The sequence below is a fragment of the Solea solea genome, chromosome 15, assembly GCF_958295425.1.
Source record: "Solea solea chromosome 15, fSolSol10.1, whole genome shotgun sequence".
Classification (NCBI taxonomy): Eukaryota; Metazoa; Chordata; class Actinopteri; order Pleuronectiformes; family Soleidae; genus Solea; species Solea solea.
In genome coordinates, this window is record NC_081148.1 from 26096137 (window position 1) to 26108636 (window position 12500).

Here is a 12500-nt window from a genome sequence, read left to right on the forward strand (position 1 = left end):
TGAATTCATAAAGATAATGCACCTCCTGGACCCTGTCCCATGTGTGTGTGTGTGTGTGTGTGTGGGGTGTAGAGTTACTGCTCTCCTGGCAAACAGCCTCACGACTAAACTCCAGCTCTGCCGTCACTGAACCATGTTTGTGCTCCACTTTCTTTTTCTCTTTCTGACTCAAGTTTGGTTAAACGACGTGCTGAGAGATATTTTATGACAAACAGCAAACCCCAGGGAAGTGCACTTTATACACGAGTGGAAGTGAGCTGCCATGTGAACAGCAGTGAAGTGGCTTCTCTTCCCCCTCCGTCTCCACTCTGACACGCAAAGAAAAATGAAGGCCTGGTGGACACAGAACAGAGGCTTCCTGCTCTCTCCAAACTCATTTATGAAGATAAATTCAAGATTTACATAAAATGCTGATTTTGTTCTGAATATAACTTTTTACTCATCGCTTGTTCAAATTTGCCAAATGTTCTGACATTGTATGGACCAAAAAATGAATTAATTGATCAAGAAAGTAACTGAAAGATGAGTTGCAGCCCTAAAGCACATCTGTCTGTCCCTTAATCTCACTGTTACACAGACTTTTCCAACGGGAAATGGATGTTTTATAAACCGCTCACTCTCCCACACCAAAGTCCATAGAGAAAACCAGTGATTTTAACATCACACACACAGGAGTTGTTGATCCACGGCTGCCTCCATCACTAAGTTCAAATGTCTGATTTTGTGACTTCGGCTTTTGAAATCCTTCATTCTGATTAACTTCAGTGACACAAAGTGACCACACGGGGCAGCAGTAGACCAGCAGCGTGCTTAAATCACTGATTTTCATGATTGGGTTTGGTGTGGGAGAGTGAGCTGTGTGATGTAATGTATTTTTTGTCTCTATTTTTGGAGGACAGTTTTCTTTTCTTTTTTGAAATGTTGCCATGTTTATTGGAAACCTTTTTTAAGAATGGAGGGAAAGTTATATTTATATATATATACACACACATATAAATGAGGTGGTGATTCCTCGACTCGCTTGCGTGGCAGACATGCGAGGCCTCCGGGGAGTCATTTAGGACAGTTGTCGCTCGCTCTGTTAAGCCAGCACGGGACGACTCCACTGCCACTCTGAGTGGGGCAATTCAGCGTCCCAGTGGGGATAAACCCGATCGGCTTTAATGTTTCCCCGCCGTGGAGCCTGTGTGGCATCAGCGCTCAGAAATGTCCCCCACACAACCCTCCCAACCTCCCCCCTCTGCAACCCTCTGTTGTGCCGGAGTCACCATGTGTTGCCATGGAGACGCCAGCCTGTTGCACACGCAGAGCTTCCATGACTGCGAGTCTTTCGTGTGTGCTGTGGGGGGAGGGGGCAGCGAGTTTTATGGAAATGGGAGAAGCATAAAATAAATAAATAAAAAGGTCCATGTACGTTGACCTTCAGAATCCTGTCACACGTGGCAGCTTCAACTATGAGTATACCATTAACTATAACTATTTTGATCATCAGTGTTTTCTGATTTTTTTAGCTTCTTAAATGTGAATATTTTTGGTTTTCTTTGCTCCACAAAACAAATAAATCAGTGAAAACATGCACTTATTTGACCTTATTTTGACCAGAGGTTCTTGGGCTTGTTGTGGATTAGTTCTGGTCACATTTAATTTCAGCTATTAAGTTTTATATGAAGTATGTAATATTTTTATTGATGAAGTGCTGCAGGTGAATAATAGCGAGTTATCGGACACTCAGCGTCGCTGCGATGTCTTCTCAGTCTTCCCTTCAGCCGAGGGTAAAGCAGTCGAGATTAGTAGTTAATCCCTCTTAATGCAGCGGCTCATAATTAGGCGACTTGAGAGTAACCGCTGTGATTTATTAAACACACTCGGGAGGATTTGCTGTCAGTGCTGAGAGGACATTACCGTGAAAGCGGCGTCATGTGTGTGAATACTTGCAAACACTGATGAGCTCTGATGTCTGTGACGAGTGTCCAGCGGTTCGTTTGATTCTAAAAACACTTACACTTAACATACAAAACTAATGTCTAATCTATAGAAACAAAAAAAGTCTCTCTGGAATTTACGAGGCTCTTTGAATGCATCCCGTTAGCTCATTACTTTCACGGAGTTTATATGGAATTAGATTTGCGTCAATATTTTTAAGAAGCAACACAACAACACAGCAAATGAAATATGGATTTAATCATTCAAAAATATTGTATATGATTTGTTTGAAAATACACTTTTTGTTTGCAATGATGAAATGAATGATGAATGTCTGTTTGATGTGAGGAGACCTAATCCATTCAGCTGTGTGTGTGTGTGTGTGTGTGTGTGTGTGTGTGTGTGTGTGTGTGTGTGTGTGTGTGTGTGTGTGTGTGTGTGTGTGTGTGTGTGTGCGTGTGTGCGTGTGTGCGTGTGTAGTTATGTTGTTGTGAGCTTCTGCAGCTTCTGTAGCTGCAGTCGCTCTGTGCAGCGCTTGGTTTCTGGAATCTCTGCTTCCCCGCGGGAATGCCATTAGTGTAGAGCTGAAGGAGAGCAGCAGGTGAAACAAATACAGACCATAACTCCTCACTACTACACACACACACACACACACACACACATATCTCTTATATTCTTTCAGTTGAGTTCAGCGTCACTCAAACGGAAACAGAACTTTCTCTGTATGTCTTTGTTTGCACGAAATGAGCAAACACACCAGAATATATTCACCTTTGAAATGAAATTAGCTATTTAATTATGTTTATAAAAAAAACACCTACACACACTGCACATTTTGTGTTCCCACAAGGTGGCGTTTACTTGAAACTAAATTCAGACCCGAATATGATCAACAAAATTTGTTGTTTTTACAGGACAATTTACGAAAAAACTAAATAAATGATGGACTTCCTGTTGAGCGTGGCCAAAAACTGTTTTACCACTTGGTGGCGTCTTCTTGAAACATTAAGTAAAGTCAGTCCTGAATATAAAGTCTGATATTTGATGCCAAGTTCTCCAAATTTTCCTGTGAAAATTGAGCAAAACTAAATGGCATCCTTAGCTTCAAATTACTTTTTTGTGCAGCTTGGCATGATGCATCTTCACTGTAGGGGTCAACCTTTTCATCTTTGATGTGTTTCGTACAAATTGGCATGTTTTCCATGTTGGTACGACAAATGCAGAGTTTGCTTATTTACGCAGGGTGCGAATCACCAAAATGGACACCAAGATTCCAAATGGCTGACTTCCTGTTGCGTTGAGGCCATGGTTACGGTCGACTTTTTTGTTTGTCTTGGTCTGTAACATCTTCCCTTCGGTGGAACTCAATTTTGCCTCTGTTCTCACGCTATAGGGGGCGCTATAGAGCCCTTCAGGAACGCACAGGTCTGGGAACTATGCCGATGTTGCAACTCTTGATGTTTCAAGAGTAATGTACGTTAACCACAAATCCACGGATAGAATAATGATCTGAAGGATAATAACAATATGTTCCTTGCACAATATCGTGCCAGGAGCCGTTTGGGGCCCCCTGCCATTCGCGGCTCGGGCCCTAATAAATAAAAACGTTGAGGTAGTGCCTTTACGAATATGATATACTGTATATGGTACAGGTTTAAAGAGGTTTATTAAGTGGCTTCATGGTCGGGCAGTGAATGTGAAACACATTAAATGTGACGTTAACTCGGCGGCACAGACAGAATTCATAGGTTTAATGTGCAGGAGAACAGGTGCAGAGCTCACGCCGTCTCACTGCACCTGCTTTATTCTTTACTATAGGTCCGCCGCTTTAATGGAAGGTGAAATCTTATTCTGCTGAAAGCACTTGTGTGTCTTTGAAGCTCAGGACGAGGGTGATTGTGTTTCACTGATCCACGGACGTCATGTTGTTTCTTTCCTGTGAACGAGCTAAATATTGATATTTCACACCAGTCAGTCCAGTCCCCAAAATCCAAACACTTTATTCTTCCTTTTCCTCCTTTCTTCAAAAAAATTATGAATAATTGAAAAATATTTGGTCCTCGCTGGACGACATCCACAGGGTTGTTTTGTCAGACGTGACAGGAGCTTCTGTAGAGCCACAGAATCCATTACCTTTGCTATGTTTGTGTACAAAATAAGTCAACAACGCACCAACTTTGACTGTTTACAGTATTACCGTGGCAACGAGGCACTTTCAGAGCCAACCGGTCAAACGCCAAGGTCAACAGAGAAGTCTGAAAAACACATTGAGTAGAAGAAGAAGAAGATGTTTGTTTAGGAAACTCTTCCAAACACTCGCATTTAAGAAGCTGACAAATGACAAAGTAGAACATATTCACATTTAAGAAGCTGAAAATGACAGAAAGTAGAAAATATTCACATTTAAGAAGCTGAACATGACAGAAAGTAGAACATATTCACATTTAAGAAGCTGAAAATGACAGAAAGTAGAAAATATTCACATTTAAGAAGCTGAAAATGACAGAAAGTAGAAAATATTCACATTTAAGAAGCTGAACATGACAGAAAGTAGAAAATATTCACATTTAAGAAGCTGAAAATGACAGAAAGTAGAAAATATTCACATTTAAGAAGCTGAAAATGACAGAAAGTAGAAAATCACATTTAAGAAGCTGAACATGACAGAAAGTAGAAAATATTCACATTTAAGAAGCTGAAAATGACAGAAAGTAGAAAATATTCACATTTAAGAAGCTGAAAATGACAGAAAGTAGAAAATCACATTTAAGAAGCTGAACATGACAGAAAGTAGAACATATTCACATTTAAGAAGCTGAAAATGACAGAAAGTAGAAAATATTCACATTTAAGAAACTGAAAAATGACAGAAAGTAGAAAATATTCACATTTAAGAAACTCAAAATGACAGAAAGTAGAATATATTCGCATTTAAGAAGCTGAAAAACTACAGTAAGCAGAAAATATTCACATTTAAGAAGCTGAAAATGACAGAAAGTAGAAAATAGAACATTTAAGAAGCTGAAAATGAGAGAAAGTAGAAAACATTCACATGTAAGAAGCTGAAAAATTACAGTAAGCTGACAATATTCACATTTATGAAGCTGAAAAATGACAGAAAGTAGAAAATATTCACATTTAAGAAGCTGAAAAATGACAGAAAGTAGAAAATATTCACATTTAAAAAGCTGAAAAATTACAGAAAGCAGAAAATATTCACATTTAAGAAGCTGAAAATGACAGAAAGTAGAAAATATTCACATTTAAGAAGCTGAAAATGTCAGAAAGTAGAAAATATTCACATTTAAGAAGCCGAAAATGACAGAAAGTAGAAAATATTCACATTTAAGAAGCTGAAAATGTCAGAAAGTAGAAAATATTCACATTTAAGAAGCTGAAAATGACAGTAAGCAGAAAATATTCACATTAAAGAAGCTGAAAATGAGAGAAAGTAGAAAATATTCACATTTAAGAAGCTGAAAAATGATAGTAAGCTGAAAATATTCACATTTAAGAAGCTGAAAAATGACAGAAAGTAGAAAATATTCACATTTAAGAAGCTGAAAAATGACAGTAAGCAGAACATATTCACATTTAAGAAGCTGAAAATGACAGAAAGTAGAACATATTTACATTTAAGAAGCTGAAAAATGACAGAAAGCAGAAAATATTCACATTTAAGAAGCTGAAAAATGACAGAAAGCAGAAGATATTCACATTTAAGAACCTGAAAATGACAGAAAATAGAAAATATTTACATTTAAGAAGCTGAAAATGTCAGAAAGTAGAAAATATTCACATTTAAGAAGCTGAAAATGACAGAAAGTAGAAAATATTCACATTTAAGAAGCTGAAAATGTCAGAAAGTAGAAAATATTCACATTTAAGAAGCTGAAAATGACAGTAAGCAGAAAATATTCACATTAAAGAAGCAGAAAATTAGAGAAAGTAGAAAATATTCACATAAAGAAGCTGAAAATGACAGAAAGTAGAAAATATTCACATTTAAGAAGCTGACAAATGACATAAAGTAGAAAATATTCACATTTAAGAAGCTGAAAAATGACAGAAAGTAGAAAATATTCACATTTAAGAAGCTGAAAAATGACAGTAAGCAGAACATATTTACATTTAAGAAGCTGAAAAATGACAGTAAGCAGAAAATATTCAAATTTAAGAAGCTGAAAATGACAGAAAGTAGAACATATTCACATTTAAGAAGCTGAAAAATGACAGAAAGTAGAAAATATTGACATTTAAAAAGCTGAAAAATGACAGAAAGTTGAAAATATTCACATTTAAGAAACTGAAAATGACAGAAAGTAGAAAATATTCACATTTAAGAAGCTGAAAAGCTGTGTTTTTATAATTAATTAAACCCACTCACGATTCAATTAGATCCTTAAATGATTCTAAAATGACGACCTTGCTAAATACACCAGACTCCTCTGTTAATGTTACACATTTCCTAAGCTTAAAAAAACCTCTTATTTTAAGGTCTGTCGTGTTTTGATGACAGGCAGCTTCTTCTGTGTCTCTGCTCGTCTCGTTCTCACACAACAGTCCACTATACTCTGCTGCTGTAAATTATATGAATGCAAACTATATTCCTTGCCGCAGCCCTGGAGGAAAGCAGCAGCAGCAGCAGCAGCAGCAGCAGCCGCAGCCACAGCAGCCATTACTCTCAACCTCCCAAGCATTTGGAGAAAAAAGTTTTAATTTCTCTGGGGTTTAGTTTGTTTCCCGGCGTGTGAACGTAGCATTGTTCCAGCCTAATTGACAAGTGTCCGTTTGATTCAGGAGAAAAGAGGGACCAGAAGAAGAGCAGGTTTGAAGAAGATGATTGTGGTGTGGGACGTTTGTTGTTGAGTCCAGAATCCTCGCAGGATTTCTGTTAGCCTTGCTGCTCTTGTTAGCGTCGCAAACCAAGGACCCCGACTCTTAATTTGAACAGCTGAAGACGCTCAGATCAATAACCATCAGTGTTTGGTTTTGGGCCACTGCGTCGATCAAACGACTCACCCGTCCCTCACCCACTGATCCCCCCCCCGTCCTCTTTATCTCCTGTACTGAAGGTGTCATTCTGGAACATGTGACACACACACACACACACACACACACAGACACAGATGTTTACTGGTGTCTCACATGTAACAACTGGACACATTGTTTTTAGACGTGTCCACCAAAGACACAACGCATACACTTAGACCTGGTCAATATATTATATATTATATTATATATAATATACGACTTTTCCTGCTTTTAAACACTGTTGCCTTCATCGTTATCACAGGGCTGCAACTAATGATTATTTTTATAATCGATTATTTTGTCGATTAATCGGTTAAAAAAAGGAAACATTTGTAATTGCCGCATCTTTATTCAAAAGCTGAACATTTCAAATTCACAGTGCAGACTGAAGTGTAAAAACAGGTTATTTCTCCAACGTCCCTGAGCCGTCAAAAGTAATATTAAATGATAAAAAAATCAAAACATAACTGGAATAACACAAAAAAACATACAATGTGATGAATGATATACATTTATTTATGTACATCTACAAAAATGAAAAGGCTCCTTTTTTTATAAAGTGCACAAAATCAGGCAAGAAAAATGTAAGTTACCAATCTGTCCACAGTATTTGTTTCAACATTAACATTAAAGCACACACACACACACACACACTGTTCACTTAACGCATTGCAATGCAATGTGTGTAAGCATGTCTACATGCTCCTGGCTAAAGCTGGCTCTCTTCTTGGAAGCTATGTTGCCTGCTGCAGAGAACAGCTGCTCTGATGGTGTTCAGGTGCCTAAGTGCATAAGTAGGACTTGGCTAGTCTGCCCAGTATCACATATTTGTCCTGGTTGTTCTTCCACCACTGCAATGGGCTTTCTTCCTTAGCAGGTTTCTTTTCTCCAAAGTATCTGAGGGATTCTTCCCCTACTTGGGCACGGTGGACATCATCATCATCATCTTCGCTTGCTCCATCCACTTCTTCACTGCTAGAACCAAGGACACCTCGAGTGGCAGGAGGTGTTGATGCAGAAGCTGTATCGTGGAGGCGACGGGCTGCTGCACATTCATCTCCAGCTCTCCAAGCGCCAGTCCTTGCACTTTGGTTTGAACATGAAGATTTCTTCAGGGGAAAGAAACTTCAGTTGACACAAGAATCACTGGGTTTGCTGCTGTAGCCGCTTGGTAGCAGTGAGTTGAAAAGCCTGCAACGACTGGAAGGCAGCACTCTGGACTTGAATAGCCCGTTCACTGGTGGAGGTATTGCAGATATTATTGAGTATTTCTCTGCACTCGTGAACACAGTGACACATTCAAAAGTCTTCTCTCCTGAGTCCAGAGAAACATCCTGTGTGCAGCTTCAGATCCACATGTATCTCCTGCATCATATCAAGTCCACAAAAACAGAAACATTGATTAGATTTCTATCCTGATATATATATATATATATATATATATATGTTTATATTGTGGTGAGATTGTTCCCGTATAGTTTACACTACACAGCAATGACCAGGCTGCAGCGTAGGTGAGCCTCATATCAGGTTAATATCCATATATTTGACAGTTAAAGGTGAATAAATGGCAGATTATCAGATGAAAAATGGTTCAGTTCATTATCAACTGGATTTAAAGCAAAGGATAAAAATAATTTCAAAAAACCAGTAAAATAAGAAGGTCAAACACTGATCCATGAAGAGACTTCGAGGGATTGTGTGCAGCACGTTATAGGATATGATTTGATATCTTTATTTACGGTGCTTCTGCTTCAGGTTTTCTCACCCTTGTTCACACAGGTACCTTCTCACACTGCTGGGCTTCAGTTGTGAGTTGTTTGCTGCTTCTTCTCTGTGGTCCTGTGTTTGTACGACTCTTGTTGAAAACAAAGACTCTGTGTGGAAGTATTTGTATGAATTGAGGTGCTGGTTTAGTTGTGTGTCTGTGTGTGCAGATGTTTTCCCTCGTGTTGTCGGCTCCTCGTCTTCTAAGCCTTTTCTGCTCCACTGCCAATAGATGTGCATGTGTTAAAGACGGCTTCTCTGTGTTGTGGCGAGGCTGCCGCTCTCCCGGGGCAAAGGTTCACCCCCTCACTTGCTCTCTCTCTCTGTGCTGAGGTCATTTGCAGAGGTAATCCTCACATGGCTGGATACTCGCACTTACAGCTGCGAGCAGGAAGACGGGCTGCGGCGTGGTCGAGAGAGGTGGGATTAGACCTGTGGTGCATCTTAATGAGCTAATCTCACCGGGGACGGTGTACGATATGATGTTATTATCGCACATCGCCAGCACTCGCAATACCTTTATTCTGCTGGAATTTCATTATTAGGATCTACCGATAACATCTGTTAACTCACTTTAAACTACTCGCTTGATGAGTTGTATTTTGCTTTGTAAGAGTTTAAACCAAAACATCTTCCCCTGGTCACATGATTGGACAGCTATCAGAAGCGTACCATAATCTCCAGCGTTAGTTTTCCTAATCTCTGCCTACGTTTTTATTAAATCCAGCTGCAGTTTGCTTGACGTTCCACTCTGGGAAAAAAAACTTTAAAGCCAATCCAGTCGTGACTTCACTGCTGGTTCTGTCAGTACTTGAGAGCGAGTTCAAGGCGAGGAAACAAAAACATAAAACAACGTGAGCCGAGTCACGCTCGCCGCGCCAATACCGCAAGGATTATGGCGTTCTGAAGAGCAGCTCTCGTCCAGAATAAAAACAACAACGTGGACATGAAAAGCCCAGAGGAGAGTGATATCCTGTGTCCCCGCGGCTCCTTTGGAAATCCAATATAAAAATCACCTGACAATTTTCACAGCAGCTTTGTCGGCCAACGCGTCAATTATACGCCTCACTTTCAAAAGAAAGTCTTTGATTGCTGCTTTTCGGTCTTTATTTATTTACTTATTGAGTGTATTTTCAAGTTGAAGTGACCGCTGTACTGAGAACGAGTCTGAGACGCAGACGCTGCGTTCATGGAAGTCTGCGTCAGTTTAAGTCGACGATATCTTAACAACATGTTCCCGTCTTTATCTCACTGGTACACAGACTTTTCCAACAGGAAACCGTTCAGTGATTTTAGCTCCCGGTGGACACTACTGCTGCCTCGTGTGGTCACTTTATGTCACTTAAATAAATATAAAGTGACAAAATAAGACATGTGAACTTGGTGATGGAGGCAGAAGTGGATCAACAACGACTGTGATGTTAAAATCACTGATTTTCTCTGTGGTGTGTGAGAGTGAGACTTTAGTTTAGAGCTGAAACAATTAAGCGATGAATCGATTACATCGATTACTAAATTAATCAACAACTGTTTTGATAATCGAATAATCGGTTTGAAGCTTTTTCATGATTAAAAAAAGATTTCTGATTGTTTAATTTTCTTAAATGTGAATATTTTCTTCATTTCTTTGCTCTGGAGAACAAAGAAATCATTAAAAGTTAATCTTTTTGGTTTGTGGACAAAACGAGACGTTTGAGAACATCATCATTTCCAGGTTTGACGAACACCGATCAACATTTTTTAAGGTTTTCTAAGATTTTATGGACCAAACGATTAATTGAGAAAATAATCGACAGATGAATCGATGATGAAAATAATCGCTAGTTGCAGCTCTACTTCAGTTTACTGCTGCTTGTGTAAAACTTGTGTTAAGGAGCTAAGGTTGTTATTTTTTCTCCTTGTGTCACCACTGGCGGCCATTTTGTTGAGCGGCTGAAGTTTAAATTTGTTTTAGTTTTTAAAAACAGTTGAAAAATAGAATCAGAACAAAAACAAGACTCTGTGTCGTCTTCACTGAGTTCAATCCGTCCATCAGTGCGCCAGAGAACTTTTTCAATCGCATTTGAGCGTCCCATCACTTTACAGTGTGAGGAAAAGGCCCGCGGTGAAGGTGGGGATGTGTGTCCAAATGAATCTGTCAATAGATCCAGATGAAGACTTCATCACAGGCGATCACCCTGTAAGTGCCGCCGCCGCATTCTCAAAGACCACAGATTGGAAAACTCAATTGTGTTGTATTGATCCGGCTGGACACGGTGAACGCGGGGGCCCGGCGGCGCGGTGTGCAGCCGCATGCCGGTGGCCACGACCAATCTTCTTAAATCAGGTCTAAATACAGGCTCCGTCCTGCAGCTCAATCTGCGGGGCTTGTGGAGTGGAGTGAAATAAATAAACCGCGGCTGTGGCCGCAGTCAGGCAATCATCCCGTAACCAGGCTGACCTCTGGCTGACATTCACCAGAAGAAAAAAAAAATGCTGGATTAAAGCTGCCATCGGAGGGCGGAGCCTAGTCGGTAACAGGTTCTTATGTCGTATAATTAATGTAATCTACGTGACTGACGTGTTTTTATTTTGTGTCTTTTCCCCGCAGAGCTGTCGGACATCGAACCCAACATTTTCCTGAGACCCTTCCTGGAAGTGGTACGCTCCGAGGACACAACTGGACCAATCACGGGCCTCGCCCTCACCTCAGTCAACAAGTTCCTATCCTACGGCCTCATCGGTAAGATGATTAATCCTGACGTGAACTTCCCCCGTGTGCACACGCAGGTTTATAAGAGAAGCGAAGCAGTAACGTTCTAACGTCTATCACACGCGGGTAAACCATTTCCTTTGTCTGTGGGGGTCGTAAAGGGGCCGGAAACTTTGGGAAATTTATGGGACGATGTGATGCAGGGAGAGCGTTGATTATATCAGATCTGTTTGTTTTAGCCAATATTATGCTGCAATATATTATTTACCAACTGTATTTACGTTCACCTTTGTTTTTGAAATTTTCAGTTTATTCCCATTGAAAGTTTTGTCTTTTTAAAAATTCCCAGAACGAGCCAGTGTGGGTTTTTGTGACCTCACACTCTTTTCTGTACTTTAGTCTCACTTTGAATCAATGTATCAATGAATCTGGTCGATTCTTATGCACAGTTGTTGTTTTGGTAACATCAGCTGTCGCATCAGTCACCACACCAATGACCAATTTGTAGAAATCACTTTAGCCAATGGCCAATAATGTGACAAGCTCCTTTTCTTAGATAGATAGATAGATAGATACTTTATTGATGCTGAAGGAAATTCAAGTTTTCTTTTTTTTTTTCTCCATCTGATCAAATATAACAGGTTTATAATAATGACAGAGTTACTGAACAGATTTATTAAATATTAAATATCATCTTTGTCTAATAAAATGAAGGTTTTAGTGACTTCAGTGACACAAAGATCGTTTCAGTCTGCGTTGTGAGTTTTGTGTGTAGATGAGCTTGAGTTTGGCTGATGGCGGGTCATCCGTGGTCGGGTCAGGAACGCGGTCCTGCTGACCGTCCTCGTCAGGCTCATCGTGGAAACATTGGCCCGCTGTCTGCCACTTGAAGCGTTAAGTGTGAAATGAGCATGACTCGGCAGATGTTGCTCCAAACAGCGGAGGTCCACTCTGTGTGTGTGAGTGATGTCAAAACAGCTGCAGCTATTAACTCAACGCGACGAGAGCCTGAGATTAAAACTCGCTCTTCTCTTTACTGGGGTGTCATCTGCACCGTGAGCGCCCCCTGCTGCTGAGAACCACG

The 12500-nt window shown here is 40.0% G+C and overlaps 1 protein-coding gene across 4 annotated transcripts in view; it reads left to right on the forward strand.

Moving 5' to 3' along the window:
• gbf1 (golgi brefeldin A resistant guanine nucleotide exchange factor 1) overlaps positions 1 to 12500 on the forward strand; it is a 71088-nt gene that overhangs the window by 22435 nt on the left and 36153 nt on the right. For all 4 annotated transcript variants that reach the window (XM_058652332.1, XM_058652333.1, XM_058652334.1 and 1 more), the window contains exon 4: positions 11315 to 11446. In XM_058652332.1, the coding sequence (XP_058508315.1) occupies positions 11315 to 11446 (132 nt within the window). The remainder of the gene's footprint in view (positions 1 to 11314; positions 11447 to 12500) is intronic.